At 36.6% G+C, this 22,602-nt stretch overlaps 1 protein-coding gene across 1 annotated transcript in view; it reads right to left on the reverse strand.

The window, feature by feature from the left end:
- Positions 1-22,602, reverse strand: part of Ascc3 (activating signal cointegrator 1 complex subunit 3) — a 323,710-nt gene that overhangs the window by 75,592 nt on the left and 225,516 nt on the right. The window contains exons 35-36 of the mRNA XM_006983742.4: positions 20,529-20,640; positions 20,229-20,363 (exon numbers count right to left, since the gene is read on the reverse strand). Coding sequence (XP_006983804.1) covers positions 20,229-20,363; positions 20,529-20,640 — 247 coding nt within the window. The remainder of the gene's footprint in view (positions 1-20,228; positions 20,364-20,528; positions 20,641-22,602) is intronic.

Below are 22,602 nucleotides of genomic sequence, written 5' to 3' on the forward strand. Positions count from 1 at the left end.
GGCTTAGAGAAATGAAATGGCCATGCTGAGATAAGCTGTTTCTGAATTTTAAGTGGCACATGAGCTCCATCACACTGTGGAGAGCTTGACTGAGTCACTATCTTTTCCTAAACTTGAGGTGTTTCTTTTCCTTACTAGTTCCAGCTGATTACCTAGTTTTGAAGCTTATTAAAAAATTAGGATGAACAGAAGAGATTTTGATTATTTCTCCATATATTGACACATGGTCTCCGTTGTACTTGGACTTATACAGTTTTCATTTTTTATTTTTATTCTCCCTGCATAGTTCTATGTAAGATTAACAATACTTACTGTGTTTTGTCAGCAGAAAAAGCATTAGATCCATCATTCATGAGACCAAAATCTTTCCAAAGTTTCTATGAATACTTGACATTATCATGATATAGATGCGGAGGCCTGGGTTTTCTAGCGCTCACTACTCCACACATATTGGGGGTTGCTTGAAATTTTTTGAATCAGCCAAGGGCTTTTGCTTCTTTTATGTTTACTTTCCTCACTGGAATTCTTGTCCGAAGGCTCTCTCACAAATTGTCCATTCACAGAATTACATTTTATGTTCAAATGTCACCTCCCAGGGTGGTTTGAAAGAAAATGGCCCCCAAAGGCAATGGCCCTATTAGGTGCATCTTTGTTGCAGTAGGTATGGCCTTGTTGGAGGAAGTATGTCACTGTGGAAGTGGGTTTTGAGGTCTATATATGCTCAAGCCACACCCAGTGAGACAGACCATTTCCTGTTGCCTGCAAGTCAAGATGTAGGACTCTCAGCTCCTTCTCCAGCACCATGTCTGCCTGCATGCTGCCTCGCTTCCCGCCATGATGATAATGGACTACACCTCTGAACTGTAAGTGGGCCACCCCAATTAAATGTTTTCTTTTGTAAGAGTTGCCACAGTACTGATGTCTCTTTACAGCAATAGAAACTCTAATTAAAACAGAAGTTGGCACCAGGGACTGGGGTATTACTGTGATAGGTCTGATCATGCTTTTGTTTGAAGGAATATGTAGAGACTGATTCTGTTATATTTCTCTACATTGTTAACATAAAATAAAATGCCATGCATGTTACTTAAGCTAAATGGTTAAGAATTCCCTAATCATCAAGGGATAATTTTGTGAAACTTCCCCCTTTTAAAATGTTATGTTTCCAAAATAAAAGAAAAGTGTCTTGTGGGACACTGCTTGGGTAGAATTGGAAAAGATTTTGGAGGTTTTGTTTTTTTTTATTGGTGTTTACAGTGCTGGAGATTTGGGCCAAGCGCACGCTGGTCAGGTGCTCTACCACTGAGCTTCACTGCCACTCTGGAGAGCATTTGAGGATGCTTAATTACTTCTCTGCTGTGCTACACCTTCAGTGGATTCTGGACTTAGAATGATTATACCGTTTAGTTCCTTGGCTCCTTTCTGAGGATATAAGTTTTTGATTGCAGGTTTTTGAACTGAAAATGCATTTGTTATTCTCTGTGTTGGGGAAAGTTCTAAACACCACTAAAGGAAGAAGCTGACATTGATTTTAAAACTGCTCCACTATGCCATAATCATTTTAGTGTACTTAAATTTCATTGGGATAAAATTAGAAACATTTGAGCAAATACCAATTTCCATTTTACATTTCTCTAAGTTTTACTTTATATTAAAGTTCTTACTTAGGTTTCATTTATTAAAAAAAATCTAAAAGCAGAAAGCTTACCTCAAGTAAAATGAAAAATACTTAAAATTTGGAATTTTATTTCAGCAAGATAATTCTCTTCAATGGTATTACCACAATAAAATGACTTTTGCTTCCTTAATATGCACACATATTATACTAACAATTGTAAATAGTTATGACATCCTTGTTGGCAGAAGGTTGGTACCAATGGTATCTAAGAATATTTTCACTAGAATTCCAAACTTTGTTGCTTCTGTCCAACAGAGTGCTTGAAGCTCTGGGCAGAGCAATTAGAGAAAGAAAAAAATAAAACAAAATGACTTCTAAGTTTAACTATCCTTGTTTATAGACAATTTCTTAAAGGGAATGTTAAGACACAATAAATGAATTCAGGAAATTTCCAGGATTACAGGGACCAGGAAAACAGGTAGGCTAGCATTGCAGATCTCCACTCTCCCTCATCTCCTCCAAGTCCAGGCTCATCCCTAGCTTTGTAGCAGACTACCTGTTGCAGCTTTCCTTCCCCCACCTTGCATGAATCTCTAGTGGATCACACAGGTCTTCCCCTCCTAACTCTGCTTCTCTCACTCATTGCTTTATCCCAGCCCAACTCCAGCAGGCAGGCTAAGTGCAGATCTTTGCCAACTCTTTTTTTCCTCCAAGTCTAATCCCCCAGTTCCATCCCCAACTCTGCAGCAGACCACCTACTGTGGCCTCTCCTTCCTCACACCTCTCATTCCCAAAGGACCCAGCTTTCCTCCATCTTATGAAGCAACCCCCCTCTCCCAGCCCCCATTCCTAAGTCTTAGGTCCCAATACCCAGAAACTCCTTTTATCTGGAATCTACAGTGCCTATACCTATCAAGACCCCCAAAGATTTTCCTATAGGCAACACATAGTTACCACACTCTCCTAAAATCCAGAGAAGAGACAGAAACCAAGGAACAAAACATCCACCCAACAAAAACAGGACTACTTATCAGCTCCTAGAATTACAATTTTCACAATCCCAGATGCCTAGACACCTGTGGAAAAGCAAAATCAGTAACAGCCAAGACAATGTCTCCACTAGAATCCAGGAACCCTACCACAGCAGGCACTGAGTATTCCAACACAGTTGAAGCACAAGTTAAAAACCTTAAGAGTCTGTATGCATATGATAGGCCTTTAAGAGGGAATAAATCCCTTAAAGAAATCTATGAAAACAGAAAATCGCAGAAGATGAAAATGAATAAAGCCTTTCAACAATTGAAAGTGGAAATAGAATCAGTAAAGAAAACCTGAACTGAGGGAAATATGGAGATGAAAAATTTAGGAACTTAAAAAGAAAGTTCTGTTGTGTCCAAGAAACATACTTCAAAATCAAAGATGGACATCATCTCAGGAATAAAAGGTTGGAAAAAGATATTCCAGCAAATGGACCTAAAAAAACAAGCTTCACCAACATACTATAAGGGATGGAAGAAAGAATATCAGGCATCAAAGATATTATTGCAGAAACGGGTACATAGGTCAAAGAAAATGTGAAATCTAAAAATTCCCTGGCACAAAACATCCAGGAAATCTGTGACACTGTGTAATAACAGGTATTGAAAAGGAGAAGAAACAAAAGTCCAAGGCACAGGAAAAATATTTTCAATAAAATTGTGGAAGAAAATTTCTCTGAAGCAGGAGATGCCTATACACAACACCAAAGAGACTGGACCAGAAAAGAAAATCCCCTCCACACAATTATCAAAACACTAAACATACAGAAAAAGAAAGCATATTTAAAGCTACAAGAGAAAAGGCTAAGTAACATATAAAGGCAGAACTATTAGAATCACACCTGAAGATTCAATGGAGACCTTAAAAGCCAGCAGTGCCTATGCTACATATTTATTAAAGGAAAAAATCCACAAAGAAAACCTGTAATTCTTAACATCTATACCCCAAGCACAAGGGCACCCACTTTTATAAAAAACAAAATGAAATGAAACAAAACAGAAAAAAGCCAAAGCACTTCTATAACTTAAATTACAAAATGATCCTCACATACTGATAGTGGGAGACTTCAATATTCCATTCTTGCCAGTAGACAGATCATCCACACAAAAACTGAACAGAGAAATGCTGGAGTTAAATAATATAAATCAAATTGACTTATACTGACATCTACAGAACATTCCACCCAAACACAAAAAGGTATACATTCTTCTCAGCACCTCATGGAACTCTCTAAAAATTGACCACATACTGAGACAGAAAGCAAATCTCAACAGATGTAAGAAAATTGAGTAACAACCTGCAGCCTATCTGATCACCATGCATTAAAGGGATTAAACCTGGATATCAGCAACAACAGAAATAACAGAAAGCTTCCAAACTCATGCACGCTGAATAACTGTATATTGATTGAAAAAAATGGGTCAAGAAAGATATTAAAATGCTATCAAAGACTTTCTAGAACTGAATGAAAATGAATATACAACATACCCAAACACTGAAGGTGATTTAAGAGGCAAGTTCATAGCTCTAACATTAAAAAATAATAATAATAAAAGAGATCTCATACTAGCAACTTAACATAAAACCTGAAAGCTCTTGAACAAAAATAAGAAATCACACCCAAAAGGAGTAGATGGCAAAAAATAAAATTAAAAAAAAATCAAACTCAGGGCTGAAATCAATAAAATAGCAATAAAACAAAGAATCAATGAAACAAAGAGTTGGTTCTTTGAGAAAAATTGTCAGACTGACTAATCCCTATTGGAACAAATTAAAAGGAGAAAGAAGATAAATTAACAAAATTAGAAATGAAAAGGGGACATAACAACTGACACCAAGGAAATCCAGAGAATCATAAGGACAGCCTTTAAAAACATGTATTCCACCAAAATGGAAAATCTAAAAGAGATGGACAATAAACTAATAAAAAGGGAGCATTGTCTTCAAGATTCTAATTCTCTCCATGCTTACTCTTGACTTCTTGAAATCTTTTCTTACATGTCACATCATCTTTAAATTCAAACTTTCCATTTTGATATATTAATAATGTTCAAGTTTTTCACGGTAAAAAATAAGTTTTTCCAATAGCAATCTCTGAAGTCTCCATAAGGAAGATAGAGCCCCAACAAAAACAACTCTACCCAATCCAGAATGATGTCATGGTACTCATCATCATACTACACTTCCAGCCAAAATTTCAGACAATCTTACCCATTACTCTGAGACTTGTTGCAGAATCTACAGTTAGTCTAACTGAGACTTAACTATCTGAGCTTTCTAACAGAACCCAACAGAGATACCATCACCCCCTAAACAGCAGGAAGCAGTTCTAAGAAAACGACGCCCTTTCTCTTAAAGGTTTCATGTTTCTCAGGGTTATGGATGATGGTTATAGGGTTGGGGGTGGAAAAAAATATTAGACTCAGTATTCTCCTTAAAAAAAAAAGTGTCTCAAAAAACAAAACAAAACAAACAAACAAACAAAAAACCTCAAACAAACAAAAAAAGTAGAATGGATAGGTATAAGATATTATGGTAGACTAGTAAACAAATTTAGTAAAATAGCAGTTATGGATTCTTATATATTGATACAAATGTAAACTATTTTTATATTCCTGTTTAAGATAAATTGTATATTGACACAAATACAGAACTATATTTGTTGTAATGTACATATATTTCTACTCTTACTTGAAATGTTTGTATATTGATAAAATGTAAATTTATATCTGTCATACTGTATGTATGTTGTACCTCTGTTTAGGATATTTTGTTTATTGATATATATTTAGGATTATTGTCATATTGCATATTACACTATACATTCCTACCTCTGTTAAAGATATTTTGTGTATTGTCAAAATTTTGAAGTCATTGTCCTTTTACTACACATTTGCTTACAGGCTATTTACCTTGTTTACATGAAGCCTTAGTCCTTAGGTTATTTAGGTAGATAAGACTTACAGATTTATAGTCACCTATGCTTGTCATCTCTATAGTCATGTTAGTTAGGTTATCCAGAATTACAGATACAAAGGTCGGATGGACAGGTAATCTTCAAACACTTCATGGACCTAGAAAATATGGCATATAAATAACTCTGTTGACATGAGACACAATTGCTTCAGGCAGCACCAATTTGATCCAGAGAGAATGTTGGGCTTCGTTTGTCTTCTTGGCACAAAATGGCCTACTGAGCAAAGAACTGCCCTTGCCTTGACTGCTGACAGTACGAATGCAATGCTGTCCTTTCTGGACAAGTGGGACAAAAGGAAAAGTGACTACTGAACTCTGCCAAGACAGGGTAAGATGGTCTTTCAGAATTCCTGCATCTGAAAATGGTCTGTCAGATACTCTAGGCCTGTAGCCAATTTGAATGCACCAACAATACTGAGAAACATTAGGTGACTGTCCAGGCTGCCAGCTGTTTTGGTCTACTCTAGCAATACTCCTGAAAGTTGCTTGCATCCATCTTCCATTTCTCAGACATCATTATATTCCTTCTCAGGTCTTTGATGGGACTGAAGATTAGCAGTTACAGTTACAACTTAGTGTGTGTGTATATATATATTATATGCATGTATATATTGTATGTATATATATATTATCTGAGATAGAACATATTAAGTATTTGATTTAGGTTCTTTAGGCTAGGACACCTTTTGGGTTGATCTTTGTAACATGCCATTTACCTATGCTCCAGACTTCTCTGGATTTTAGTATGCGTGTCTTGTTTGATATTGTTCGTGTTGGTTGTAGTTCCATCTTATCTAGGTCATTATCCCTTATTACTCCTGGACAACATTGGATAATCATTCGTATTGCATACAGTCTTGTATTAGGTTAGAACCTTCTTATTTAGACAAAAGGAGGAGATGTAGTGGGTAGTTCCAGCTTTGACCTGGAAGTACTACCCCCCATGGAAGCTTGGGTAACTGTCATGCCTAGAAGGCGGAGTCGAGAGAGGAGCCCTGAAGACCCGAGATCTATATGTGCAGGCTCTCTTGGTTCCTGGATCTTGGATGATGGAGAGAGACTGAGTAGAGTCCTCCAGAGAACACCTCTGGACTGCGCTTCACCTTTCCCAGACCCTGTAACCTATCTTGTAAGTTACCCCACAAAATAAACCTCCCTTTTAACTACGTGGAGTTGCCTTAATGTTTCAACCAATAGGTACCATTTAACCAAAGTTAAATCAAGATAATATAAGCAAATTAAACAGTCATAAACCCAGTGAAACAGAAAGAGTCATTCAAGTTTCCCAACCAAAAAAAAAGTCTAGGGCTAGATAGTTTTAGCTCAGAATTCTACCAGACTGTCAAAGAAGACTTAATGCCAATACTCCTTAAATTGTTCCACAAAACAGAAACAGAAAGAACATTGCCTAATTTATTTTGCAAGGCCACAGTTACCCTGATATCCAAACCTTATTAGGATTCAACCAAGAAAGAGAATTACAGGCCAGTTTTCCTTATGAACATAAATGCAAAAACACTGAATAAAATACTTGTAAACTGACTCTAAGAACACATCAAAAAAGTTCATCTACCATGATCACACAGATCTCAGAGATGCAGGGATGGTTCAACGCATGTAAATCAATGAATGTAATCCACCAAATAAACAAAATGAAAGACAAAACAACACAATCATCTCATTAGATGCAGGAAAGACCTTTAACAAAATCCAACACCCCTTCATGATAAAAGTCCTGAAGGGATTAGGGATAAAAGGGACACACGCAAAAATAATAAAAGCAGTTTACAGTAAGCCTATAGCCAATATCAACTTTAAATAGAGAGAAACTCAAAGCAATTCCACTAAAATCAAGACAAGACAAAGTTGTCCACTCTCTCCAATACAGTACTTGATGTCTTAACTAGAGCAATAAGACAACTGAAGGAGATCAAAGGGACACAAACTGGAAATGAAGAAGTCAAAGTATCTTTATTTGTAGATGATATGTGACCCTAAAATTTTTACCAGGAAACTCCCATAGCTGATAAAACACTTTCAGCAAAGTAGCAAGTTACAAAATTAGCAAAAGTCAATAGCCCTCCTATTCACAAATGACAAAAAGACTGAGAAAGAAATCAGAAAAAGAACACCTTTAATAATAGTCTCATTAACATACAAACTATCTTGGGTAACTAACCAAGCAACTGAAAGACTTGTATGATAAAAACCTCAAGTCTTTGAAGAAAGAAATTGAAGAATATATCAGAAGATGGTAAGATCTTCCATTCTCATGGAATGGTAGAATGAATATAGTAAAAATGGACATCCTATCAAAAACAATCTACAAATTCATTGCAATTCTCATCAAAATTCTAACACAATTCTTCACAGATCTCAAAAGGACAAAAAACCCAGGATAGATCCTGAACAACAAAAGAATTTTTAGGAGTTATTGTGGTGATATTGTGTTCCCCAAAATATCGTGCACTCTAATAAACTTATCTGGGGTCGGAGAATAGAATAGCCACTAGATATAAAGGCCAAAAAATGGTGGCACACACTCCTTTAATCCAATCACTTGGGAGGCAGAGATCCATCCAGATCTGAGTTTAAAGCCACACTGGAAACAGCCAGGCATGGTCACTTTAATCCCAGGAAGTGATGGCAGAAAGCAGAAAAATATTTAAGGTGTGAGGATGAGGAGCTAGAGCCTGGTTAAACTTTTAGGTTTTGAGCAGCACAGTTCAGCTGAGATTCATTCTGGATGAGGACTCAGAAGCTTCCAGTCTGAGGAAACAGGATCAGCTGTTGGTAAGGTGAGGTGGCTGTGGCTTGTTCTGCTTCTCTGATCTTCCAGCATTCACACCAATACCCAGCCCGAGGTTTGTTTTTATTAACAATTCTTCTAACAATTCGTGCTACAAGGTATCACTATACCAAATTTCAAGCTGTAATACAGAAGTATATTAATAAAAAAAACATGGCACTGGCATGAAAAGAGACATGTTGATCAAGAGAATTGAACAGAAGAGCCAGACACAAATCTACACACCCTTGAACACCTAATTTTAGAAAGAAAGCCCAGAAGACAACATCTTCAACAAATGCTGTTGGTCAAACTGGATGGCTGCATTTAGATCAATATAAACAGATCCATATTTAATAATCCTGCACAAAATCAACTCCAAATGGATCAATGACCTTAACATAAAACAGATACACTGAACTTGATAGGAGAAAAATTTGGGAACAGTATAGAACTCACTGGCACAAGAAAAGACTTTCTGAACAGAACAGTTTTAGCACAGGCACTAAGATCAACAATTAGTAAATGGGGCCTTATGAAACTGAACAGCTTCTGTACATCAAAGGACATTCATTCAGGCAAGGTAGCAGTCTACAAAATCAGAAAAGATTTTTACCAACTGTCCATTCAATAGAGGGCGAATATCCACAATATATAAAGAACTTAAAAAAAAAACAACAACTAACCAACCAACTAGGTATCAAGAAAACAAGTAACTCTTTTAGAAAATGGAATACAGACCTTATCAGAGAATTCTCCAAAGAGGAAACTCAAATTGAGAAATGCTTAAAGAAATGTTCAACATTCTTATCCATTAGGAATATGCAAATCGAAACTACTTTGGAATTTCATCTTATGCTCATCAGAATTGCAAAGATCAAGAAAAAAAATGGCAGCTCATGCTGGCACAGATGTGGAATAAGGGAAACACTTATGTGTTTCCTGGTGGGACTACTATAGAAATCAAGTATGGCAGTTCCTTAGGAAGATGTGAATGGATCTAACTCAAGATCTATATATACCACTCTTGGGCATATACCCATAGGTTGATTCATCCTACCACAAGGACTTGTTCAACCATGTTCATTGCTCCTCTATTCACAATAGCCAGGCTGTTGCCAAGACCATAGCTTGTTTTCAACAAACTGAAGGCAAGGCCCAATTGCCGAAGACAATTTAATGAACATGGAGAAATCAAACTTGTATCAATGCCTACAAAGAACCTTCACCCTTATGTTCTAGCTTCTCTAGTACAGGAAGATACTCTGCACACTATCAAAAGAAAAATATAAAGACCAACACAGCCACAAAAACCACTCTGATCTACAATGGTGTCCTGCCTGGGATGGTGGCACAAAGCTTGTGGGAATAACCAATCAATTATCTAATTTGACTTAAGACCCACTTCCTGAGTAGAACCCATACCCAGTAACTAAGAACACAAGGTTAGACAACTCAGGGACCGAGAGTAAAAACAAATACTATTATTCTAAAAAACAAAACTGTAGTAATAACACTTCTAATGACTCCTAATACCATTCTGCTATACTCACAGGTCAAGATCTTGTTCTGCGATTATCAGGGAACCTCCCTCCTAAAGCAGACAAATACAGAGATCAATGGCCATACACTACAAAGAGTGAGAGACTTTGGAATACTTATTCCCTAAATGGGATGTCTCCACCAAATCTCTCCATTCAGGACTCAGTGAACCTTGCTGAAGAGGAGGTAGAAAGAGTGTTAAGAACCAGAGGGGATAGAGGATACCAAGCAAAAAAAAAAAAGACCCTCTAAATCAACACAAGCAAAGCTCATATGAACTCACAGAGACTGAGGCAGCACAGTTCTGTACAAGATCTGAGTATATTATTATGGCTTCTAGTTTATAGTGTTTTTATGGGATTCCCAAGTACGTACATGAGTGGGTCTCTGTTTCCTATGTCTTCTCTTGGGCTTCTTTCATTTTGTTTGTTTGTTGTATTCAATGACAATGAGTTGTTTTTTGTTTTATTTTATTATATTATGTTTAATGTTATTACTATTCCTTAGAAGTCTGTTTCTTTTCCAATGAGAGACAGAAAAGGAGTGGATTAGATGGGAGGGGAAGTAGGGAGGAACTGGAAGAAGTAGAGGGAGAAAGAAACCATAAATCAGGATACATTATTTGAGAAAAAAATGTATTTTTCAATAAAAGACAAAACATAAAGGGGCATGGTCAAAAAAATAATTATACAAAAATCACCTGTATGCCATAATAGCAAGTTATCAAAAAAAAAATCAAGAAAATAATCTCACAGCTACAAGAAATAAAATACTTCGGAAGAAAGATAATTATAGAGGTAAAAGATCTCTTTATGGTCACTATAAAACATTTATGAATGAAGGTAAAGAGGGCAATAAAAAAAAGGAAAGAGATTCTCTGTTCATGTATTGGAAATTTCTATCACCCAAAGCATTCAACATAGTCAATGCAATTTCTATCAAAATAGTAATAATATTCTTCACAGGAAAAAAAAATCCTACAATCTGCATGGAAGAATCAAAATAATAGAATAGCCAAAGCATGAGCAGAATGAACAAGGCCTCCAGAGGCATCATGTTACATGACCTAGCACATACTACAAAGCTATAGAACCTAAACAGAACACAAGAGTACAAGTAGGAAAAAACACAGACACAGCCTGGAGCCATCTCCATAGTCTCAAAATCAATAGAATAAAAAACGTACCAAGAACAATGAAAAACAAAACAAAACAAAACAAAAACCCACTGTCTTCTTAATAAGTGGTGTTGAGGAAAAAAATATGTCCACTTGTCTCATACCATGCACAAAAATCAACCTGAAGTGGATTACAGACTTACACATAAAATCTTGAAATATAAAACTAGTGGGGAAAAAAAAGAAAAGAAAAAAAAAAAAGAAAAAGAAAAACCTCCAGGACACTGGTCTAGGCAATTTTTCTCATATGACCTTGGCAGCAAAGGCAATGAATGCACAACAGGATTATATTAAACTAAGAAGCACGTGCAAAGAAAAAACAAAAACAAAACAAAAAACCAAAAAAAAATCCAAGTCAAAATAAAATAATCACAGTAAAACACAGAATACAGAGATAACCTACAGAATAAGAGAAAATATTTGCAAACTACACTAGAAGAAAAATGTATAGTAAAAAAAAAAAAATCTGATAGTAAGATGCTGTTGCTAAAGACACCACACTCTTTGCCTAACTTCCTGCTAGGTAGCTTCACAGTACCAAGAATGGTCATGTGGGCAGCAAGGGAAGAGAAGCCACCAACAGTCTTACTGTAAATCTCGTAAGCTACCATAATAACCAGCCTGAAAAAACAAGTCCCCGGGTACAACAGTGGTATAACTGTTATGGTGACCATTTTTGACTGGATTTAAGGCTCTCTCCACTGGAGAAAACAAATGCCTGCTACTATAAATCTGACCATGAACCTGCTGCTTGGGAAACTCACAGAGGCCAGAGGAGAGGAGGTGCTATTATTATTTTGCCAAATCAGTATCAAACTGCCTTCTAAATACTTATCTCAACAATGGCAGACAGACTATTAATTCTCAGTTTTCTTCAGAGAAACTTAGCAGTCAAGTCTTAATATAGATTCTTAACTTGTCAAATGCAGAAAAGAAATGTCTATGAAGTGCTCAGCCCCTAACAAGGCATTTATGTCATACTCCCTACCCTCAAGGACCAGGGAACATCACAGAAGAGGGGGCATAAAGATGCTAAGACCCAGGGTTTGGGGAGGATTGTTGTGAAACAGTGTCTTCAGTATATGACAAGGCTGTCACACTCAAGAATTCACGGTGACTGTGGTCACCTGAATAAAGTCAAGGCAGTCAAAATCCTGGCATAGATTAAGGGAGGGTTTTTAAGGCATCACCCCAGCTAAATGGCAGGGAAGGGTGTGGCCCCCATAGGTTAACTACTCTCCAGCAGATGGTTTCACACATGCCCATGAGCATTTGTAAAGCACGAACTTTGGACTTGGTGGTTCATTAAAAATAAATAATTACATGGAGCTGGGGGGGGGGAATATGAGTAATATTGAGGAGGTTTAGGAGGGAAATCATGGAAGGGTAAGATATGATCAAAATATCTATGTGCATGGAATTCTCAAGGAATTAAAAAATGAAACAAAACAAAAACAAGGAAAGCCCTGAACAGATAATTACCAGAAGAAGGCATATAAACGGTCAATGAGTATACAAAAATACATTCAGCATAATTAAAAATCAGGGCTATGCAAATCAAAGCCATGAGCCCCCACCCCCAATAACATAAAATTGCCTATTGTTAAAAAGAAGAAAAATTGGGTAGCAGTATGCAGAAATGAGAGATCTTATACACTCTGGGTGGAAATGTGAACTAGCACAACTATTATGCAGGATAGTATACAAGCTTCTCACAAAACCAGAACTTCTAAATGACCCAGCAACTCCACTTGTACGTATATAACCAGAACAAATGAAATCAATGTATAAAGTGATATATGCTCTTCCATGTTTACCAAAGCTCATTCACAACATAATTGTGGTGATATATTGTGTATCCTAATAAACTTATCTCAGGATCAAAGGACAGAGCCTGCCACTAGATTAGATACAGAGGCCAGACAGTGGTGGCAACACCCTTAATCCACCTGGGATGCAAAGATTCATCTGGATCTCTGAGAGTTCAAGGCCACACAGGAAACAGAGGCAGGCAATGGTTGGTGGCACATATCTTTAATCCCAGTACTGGGAAGCACACACGCCTTTAATTCCAGGAAGTAATACAGCAGGACACAGAATGGTATATAAGCGTGAGGAAACAGAAAACTTTCTCTCTTGAGTCTGAGGATTTTGTAGAGGTAAGGACTTGTGGCTGGCTTGCTCTGCTTCTCTGATCTTTCAGTTTTCACTCCAATGTCTGGTTCCGGGTTTTTTTTTTTTTTTTTTTTTTTTTTTTTTTTTTTTAATTAATAAGACTGTTTAGCAATTCGTGTTACACTTAGCTTATCCTATCGATCAAATGATGAATTGATAAGGAAAATATAGCACACAAATATTAATGTGATTCAGGTTTGAAAATAAATTGTCAATTGTAACAATATGGATAAATCTAGAGAACATTATTTTAAATGAAACAAGCCACGCACAGAAAGATGAACACTGCTGAGTCTCATTCATATATGGAATCCATAAAAAGAAAGGAATGGAGTGGTAGTTGCCAAGGCATATGTGACTAGGGGTATGTATGTAGGTGGTCAGAGGATATAGAATTGTAGCTAGATCAGAAGAGAAAAAGGGCATATTAGACAAAGACAGGCAGAAGACAGACTGCTTAAGGTGAAGCTATAGGGATACAATAGAAGGGTAGACATTGGGAATGACTGCAATACAGTTTCTTTCTGGGGCAATAAAATGTACTAAAACTGTGGATAGGACTGAATGGTTCTGACTGTATACTTCAAATGGGTGAGTGACACAATAAGGTGGATTATAACTCATAAAGTTGTTTTTTAAAAACCAAAATTATTAAAAGTACACTTTGTCAAATAATTCATGATAGGGAACCTTTGGAAAGAAAGTTTGCAGAGTTTCCTAGACATTTACAACCCATGTCCTATCTATGTAGAAGCACCCACGGCAAATGTGCTCTGATAACCCCATGTACATGTGACCCAATTCTGCCAGGCTGGGAACTCTGATTTTCAGAGAGGACAATGTAATCAAGTATTTGCTCTGAATGTTTTGATCTGGACTGAACACTTACCATGCACAGTTAAAGCAGTATTGAGCAGCAATGCCAGACACAAACACAAACCTTTATGGCCATACGTTTGTTCGTTCTAGCACAAATTCCTTTAAAATAAAGGTGTGTGTCTTCATTTTTTTGGTACTACTCAGCTGTATTTAGGGTCAGTACTGGACAAGAACACTTATAAAATCTGAACAAGCAATAATAAAGTATTTCTATAGACAGTTTAGGCTAGGAAAGTTATGAGCAAATGATTTTTATATGCTTTGCAAATTTAGATAAAATCATAAAATAATATGCATAAACAGAAAAAAATAGAACAAAACATCAAAGAGAAAGCAGATAGTACATTTCATAAGTTGCCTGGGAGACCTGAATCTAATACTGCTTTGACTCTTGGGATTGGGTAGAACTTAGATTTTATTATAATTTTTCCATAATGTGTCATATTAGACAAGAATGGGTCTTAAATCTTTTTTTTAAAATAAGAAAGTTGAATATATTTAAGGAAGGAAGATTAAGTTTATTCAACATTTAGTATTTTAACTTAATTGTGCCTTATTACAAAGTATTGTGCCTTAATAAAAAATGCACCCACTTTTGGAATACTGGTAATTGAGAGTTCTTTTCTGTACACTCATTTAGGAAACCAAAGTAATTAGAAAATAAAAATGAACAAAAATTGACCCAGGACAAATTCCAAGTATTATCACATAGATCATATGCTCAGAACCTAATAGGTTAAGAACTCTGGTCTTCTAAATGGTAACAAACTTATCTCAGACTGACATCTTTTACCAGGAAAACAACTCTTTTTCAACTGGTTGAAGAAAGCTTGTAAATCTAGAATGCTGGTAGAAGTTAAGAAATAATGGAGAATAAAGGCAGTCTCAAGGGTAAAAGATGAAGAGAATAAAAAGATACTTTTAAAAAAGACATTTGCCATCTGTGCCTCTTCTAAAGATGCCAGGCAGGCCCCAGGCTGAGGGGTAGGGACGCTCTTCTCACAAACCTTGGAATGTATCACATCAGGATTCCCCACATGGGACAAAGAGCAGCAGATGGGACCTTGTGACTGCCATGAGGTTAGGTGGAAATGGAAGGCCACTGAGGTTGGTGGTGTCCACTGTTGGTTAACCTTCCTTTCATTTCTTTCCTTTAACGAACTCTTTCATTTTACAAGCTAGGACCCTCCCCAGAGTATTATTTATAATAGGCTTGTTATTTGAACTTATTCTAAGTTTAGCTCTTTAAAAATTATCACTTATCTTTCTAACTACATTATAAGTTGGAGAAACATGTTTTAGTAATTCGATACCAAAAGATTTGTAGTTGTACTACAAAAATGACAAGATCTAAGCACTAGGCTGTTCAATTGATGAAAGAGTTATACACTGACCATTGTAATAAGTCAGCATGGCTTTAAGGAAAGCAGTACTGCCAAACCTGGAAATTTTTTGATATATATGTAGGTTATATTGCTCTGAAACTTTAAAAACATTGGAATGTTTGTATTTTAATGTATGAAATCTGTTCTTTTATTCAAATCTTTCAGGGGAAGTAAGAGATTCACAATTTGTAAAATAACTGACATATATGCATATAATCCTATGCTTGATATAAACAAGAATAATTTCACTAAGTTTTTGATATAGAAGCATAACTTCATGTTTCTGTGCAGTTACAGGAATACCAACAAACAAATAATTCTTATATTAAAAAAGCCCTGGAAATCTGAAAGGTATAAGTACATTTGGAATATATTTTTGTTTTCTTTCAGCTATTAATGCCCTAAGGAAGCACATAGTTGAAACTATGTTGAAATAAATCCCTAGCTTTGAAAGGTTTCATTTCCACTGCTGTTTTAAAATAGTTGCTTTCCAAACACCTACGAAACACATCAAACCTGACCCTGCTGTGCCATGACGATGGACACTTTCTGCTCTGGAGTTGTGCCAGCATCATTAAGAGATTCTTCAAATTACTTTTGAAATGTACTTTTCCCTCAGGATTTTCACTTTTACCTAATTAGACTACTAACTACAAGCCTTGTAATCCCTGTTGCCAAAACTGCTAAATGCTTCAATAAGTAGGAGGAGGGCATCAATGGAGCAGGACAGATGTAATGTCACTGGTTAACAATAGAGGTGTGAAGCAGCTGCCTTAATTATGAAGCTTATTAATTCATGGTGTGGAAAAAAGCTTGGCAAGGGTTCTTATAAAACACCCAATCTTTTCAAAATAGCATCAGATGGTTTAAAACTTTAAATATGTTTCCAACAAGGAATACTGAAATGATTATTTTGGCCAGTGATTAACATTTGTATTCAATACCTATAATCTATGGTACAAGATGACACATAATCTTAAAACTCTTATTTTTAAAATTATATGATCTTAAAATTTAGTATTTAATTTTTTTTGGAGATAGAATTGACCTAAAGGATAAGATAAAATGTGTCTAGGAGAGAAAATTAGCTATTGGGGAGACCTAAAGAACTACTTCCTATGTGCTAGGAAGCAGCTTATTATTACTAAAATTAATTTCCATTATTTATATGATTATACCAGAAGAAGTTGTTGAGGCTTTTAAATAATGCATATAAAGTACAAAGCAAATAGTAGATAATTGAAAATAGTTTTTTGTGTGTTTCTACTATGGAATAAGATTAGTGAGGAGAACAGTCTCAACGGAAATTTGGTCTTATATCTAAAATGTGGTTCTTATTATCATTTAAAGACAATGATATAGGGAAGTATAAGCCAACTGGTCAACTTCAAAAGGGTCTTTTCCTTTACAGTGTCAGAATAAAAGTTTTTACAGACTGGTGTAATAATTAGCAGAAATTATCCTTAGAAATATAACAGGCTGCAACACTCAAAAGAAAAACCTCTAGAACATTCTGAAGGGTAAAAATATCCCTAAAGCAGGTACCTACAGGGCAAACAGACAGAAAAGACATGCATGTATCAAGTAGGACCTATCTTGATGCAGCCCTGCCTTCCCTGATCTACAGAGAAATAATCCTAGTCTCATACACACTACCATCTTCTATTTTAGTTCATTAGCAGTGGACTTATTCTGACTCTTTGGAAAGTTTATGTCTTTGGTCTACAATATATCTCAACAGAAGTGATGATCTGAGTTTACAGTTGTAAGATCTAACAGAATCACTTCCCAATTATGAACATGTCACAAGAGTGAAAGTATTTCTGTTCAGACAATACACACAGTGATCCAAAGCCCACTTTGAGAGGCTTTAGCCACTCAGTTTGGGCTATCTGGTGTACTCTATAAGTCCTTCTAATGTGAGGCCAACAGAACTATCTACATCAAATATCCCCTGTAGATTAACATGGAAGACAGAATATGCATTTGTTTTGTCTTTAAAATTTTTTTTTGATAACAAGCAGTGCTCTGACCAGTTTTAGCAATATCTAAGTGTCATTTTGCCACAGATCACAGTTTATTTGTGAAGTATGAAGTTTATGGTATTGCCAATGATTTCATATCCTGATCTCAAATGCCTCATACTTTATACATACACAATTAAAGGAAAAATCAACATATAATAGATAGTTAAAAGGACCATGGAGACCTTGGAGTGACCATGGAGAACAAAGAATAACATTTAGAACAGCGGTTCTCAACCTTCATAATGCTTCGACTCGTTAATACAGCTCCTTTTGTTGTGGTGATCCACAACCATAAAGTTATTTTGTTGGTACTTCATAACTGTAATTTTGATACTGTTATGAATTGTAATACAAATAACTGATATGAAGGATATCTGCATTGGGACCATCTCGAGGGGTCATGACTTATAGGTTGAGAACCACTGATGTAATGAATAAACCATTTTTGATATGACTTTTTTTTTAATGCAATCTCTCTCTGCAAAGCTCCTTATTAATTTTTTATTATGTGCAAGATTTAGTGTCACCTGCAAATTCAGAAACTTCTGTTGACTCTACACTTTGGTGAAAGGTGTTAACAGAATCACCATTCTGAAAACTACTGAGCTCATCCCAAGCATCCTGAGCACAGAGGAAAAGGACAAAGTAGGAATTAGAAGATAAGATATAAATGGGATTAACAGATCAATTTTTTTAAACCAGTCATGACACTCTTCTACTATGCAATACTGAAAAGTGAAAGGATCAGTTCCAAAATACTGAGAGAAAGGATATGATACGGTGATCTGATTAAATATTTTCTTTTACTTTTGAAAAAAAATCTTTTCTGGTAAATACTACAAAGGGAATAAAGTCACTACATTTCTAGTCCTAAGAAATCCTGTTTCTTCAGAAAAGTAGAATGTAATACGTAAATGACTACATAGATGGTATGAATTCCAGTTTATTTTAGGAAAACACATACATGGCTGAATGTAAAAGTCTATATATTTACATTCTCCCACAGTAGAAAAGGTGTAAGCAATTAAGAAACCTCCTTGGTAATAGCTGAAGGGAATTGACAGGCTCATATGCTTTTAAAGCTTTTAGTGAATCAATGTTTTCATATTCTTTTTTCATTCTATGGTCATCTTCTAACATATCTGTTCTGCCAATAACAATCATACTGTGACATTTCTGAGAAAAGAGGAAATTTCAATTAACCTAATTTCTGTATTATGATCAACACAAAACAAAAGCCAAAGGACAAATATGTGAAGCTTAAGAAATGAGAAATTCTGTTTCTTATAAAAATGTATAACTTTAAAAAACATCTTCATCCTTAAATTTTTTGTCCAGGAAAGGCGCAAAGCTACACAGAGAAACCCTGTCTTGAAGAAAAAAAAAAAAAAACCAAAACAAAAAAAAAAACCCAAAAAAACTTTTTCATGTTTTTAAATTAAAAAAAAAAAAAATACTTCTGTTGTTTTCCCCCTTCCCTTTCCTACCTCCAACTATTCCCCTCCTCTTTTGCTGTCTCTCAAATTCATGGCCTCTATTTCTTTAACCGCTATTACATATATATTTATATACATATTTCTAAATAAATAAATATAACCTGCTCAGTCTGTATAGTTATGTGTATGTACACACACACACACACACACACACACACACACACACGTACAAGTATGTATGCCTTGGGTGTGAGTGCCCTTGAAGGACAGAAGAGGGTGTGATCTCTTGCAGTTTGAGTTACATGAAGTTATAAGCTGCTTGATGTGTATGCTAGGAACCAAACTTGGGTCCTCTGAAAGGGCAGCAAGTGCTCTTAACTGCTGAGACATCTCTCTAGCCCCAAATTAATTTTGTCTCACTGACAAAATTAAACTTAAGAAAATACTATAGTGGGCGAGGGATGTGGATCAGCAGGTAAAGTGCCTGCTATATAAGCACCAAGAACGTCATTTGGATCCCTCCCATCTGCGTAAAGAGCCAGACATGGTGGCACAAACCTGTCACCCTAGCACTTGGAGGCAGAGCCAGGCAGACCCATGGAGCTCACTGATCGGCTCTTAGTTGCTGAAGGTGTAGGCAGAGTACGACCCTCATCCCTTGTGCAGAGTCCACCTTAACCTCAACACTAGACTTGGGAAGAAGGAAGAGTGTACTGGATTTACCACATCTTGTTCCCTTTTTTGGGAAGGTGATAGATGGGAAGATGGGAGCTGGTGTTGATCTGAAGTAGAATCTAATCATACGGATCCTTAGGAAAGGGCTCTGTAGTAACATCATAGTACTCCACAGGAGCCACCCAAGTAAACGAAGAGCAAGCTCTCCACCTCAGCTAGGGGGCCACTGAGTCATCAGGCTTGCTTTGGGGAGTGCCAAGCAGACCACTCATCTGGGTTCCCATCTCAACAGCACTTATCCTACTCAGGAGGATCCTGCTCTGGACCGGTCAGATGGTTACATTTGTTGCAAGATTATCCTACATATGAAAATGGAAAGAAACCTTGTTTGAAGGAAGGAAGACCGCCCCCTGAACACTCTCAGGTAAAATTTTCACACCTGGAAACAATGTTAAGTTCCAAATTATAAGAGAAGGTATGAAATACATAAACCACAGTAATGTAAAACTCACACTCAAAATTGAAAGCAATTCTTCAGTGCTGCACTCAGGATTCAAACGGTCCTTGAACATTTTGACTGTTTTGTGCTTCAAATAGTAATAGGAGGCAATTCGGCCACATGCTAGTGGCTCTATGCTGCGGTTATCCTATTTCAAATAAAGAAAAACCAAGGTAAGTGAAATGTACAGGGAGATCCTCATTCCTCAGAGAGCGATAGTTCACTGTGGTGGCTACTGTAGCAGATTTGTTGCAAATTTCAACAGCACAAGCCCCGGTCCCCCTACTGGCAAAAGCTGGACTGGAAGTCCTACCTCTCCAACTTCAATGCAGTGGGAAAGCTCCAACTCAACCAGAGACTTCTCGATCAGATGTGACAGGAACTTGTTCATGGAGTCCTGGCTGACGTCGCCCAAGTTGTAGTAGCTAGAAAAAAAGTGTGGTCAGTTTCAAGATGTGTCTACTAGAATTGTCACATTAGCTTTATGATCTTTTCAGAACTTTAAAAGCACGAATTTATAGCAAGTAAAAAAATGCAATGAAAAATTAAAACAAATACGATTAACATTCCCATTTTATAGGTCAAAGGCCCAATACTAAAGGTTGCCAACACCAATGAAAAAGATAATACATTTAAAATATGTAAAATAGTCAGATAAAATGGAACATCATCCGAAAAAACACTTTCGTATATTAAACATGATAGATTACCCATCTATTCCAAAATAGCCTTATACTCTGAATTTAGAAAATGTGAAATGCAAAGTTTGGCTGAAATCACACATAACAATACACATATGTGTGTACAAATGAGAGGATCGAGTGGCCAAACCAGGGCTATAACAGGCTCCCCTGGCAGCCCTGACATGAACCACGCCTTAGTTTCCGTTTACTGGAACCGGCTGGAGTTAAGCAAGCAATTCTCTGGAAAACCACAACTTAGGGGCAACCAATCAACAGGTGCGCCCCCCAGCCCAGCCTCCTGCTGGCTCAGCAGATGCCCTCCGCCCTCCCCCCGACTTCTGCTAAAGATAGCTTTCCCTACCCTCTTTTTCAACAAGCCCTAGACACTAGATTCCCCCCACCACCAATGGGCCCCTAACCAAGACAGCCTCCAACCAATCAGTTCCCAGACTAATCTTTCCTCACCAATCAGTACCAGATTAATTCCATCTCCCTGGAGTTCCCCTACATATTGGAAATAAATGCTCTTGCTAAATTGCATACATGACTGTTGGTCATTCTTGGGGGCTTCTCTCGGATCCTAACACACACACACACACACACACACACACACACACACACACACACACACACTCCCCTTTTATTATAAAACTCACTCTTAACAACTTCACAAAACAATCAGAACTACTAATCTTAGTGGTAGATGAGTGCCTCTAGGAAATTTGAGAATTTTTCTCCTAGTGCTTATGCAACAAATGCTGATTTAATATAATGTCTGGAAAGGAAATCATCAAGCTAAAAGAAAGAATTCTAATTTGTAATGCACAGAAAACACAAAGGCCCAGCTCTGCATATTATCGAAATAAAAGCTGTAAGAATCATCTGATCATTCATTCTTCACTGCACCAATGAAAGGCAAATACCTAACCACAAGGAGTTTGTACCAGGGAAGAAACCAAGAAGTGAAGGGTTACAAGAACAATCATGGCAATTTTCTAATCCCTGCCAGTAAATTCCACTGGAATCAGCATGGAGAACATATATAATATCCTACCTTTCTTCTTGTTCCAAGGAAGAACAAGAGTGAAATTGAAAGAAGTCTTAGAGGCTTAGAGATTCTTTTCACTAAAATCCCACCATGGCCACTTCTTCTACATTTCAACAGGATTGGAAACAACTGTCAACAACCTCCAATGAAAGAGGCCCATATGAAATCACCATCACAGAGGGTATAGAAGCACTGCAAAGATCACTCTTTGCAGGAACTTTTTTTTTTTTTTTTAATTAAGAAAATTTTTATTTATTTTACATACCAACCACAGACCACCCCCGCCCCCCCCCCCCATCAAGGCTGCACAAGGTGTAGTGCATAGGTAGTGGGCTCCAAAGAGCCAGCTCATGCTCCAGGGATGGAGCCAACATTTTAAACTTCACCAAAAGTTAAAAATTATTTAAGGATATTTGAGTGAGAGATTAAAATTATGTCAGGATAAATTTTAAATAGAAAGAGAAGTTAGTGCAAATGATGAAGAGCACTACAATGTGTCTCCACTGAAAATCAGAAGACATCAGGATTTGAAATGTCTACATTCATCCAAGTCTTCACTGAGGAATAACCAGTAAAGGATTAGATTTTGTTTAGCAAAATATTATGAAACAAGACACAGTAACTTTTTGTTCATGGAAAGACTACTGCTTTTGAAA

The sequence above is a fragment of the Peromyscus maniculatus genome, chromosome 16, assembly GCF_049852395.1.
Source record: "Peromyscus maniculatus bairdii isolate BWxNUB_F1_BW_parent chromosome 16, HU_Pman_BW_mat_3.1, whole genome shotgun sequence".
Taxonomy (NCBI): domain Eukaryota; kingdom Metazoa; phylum Chordata; class Mammalia; order Rodentia; family Cricetidae; genus Peromyscus; species Peromyscus maniculatus.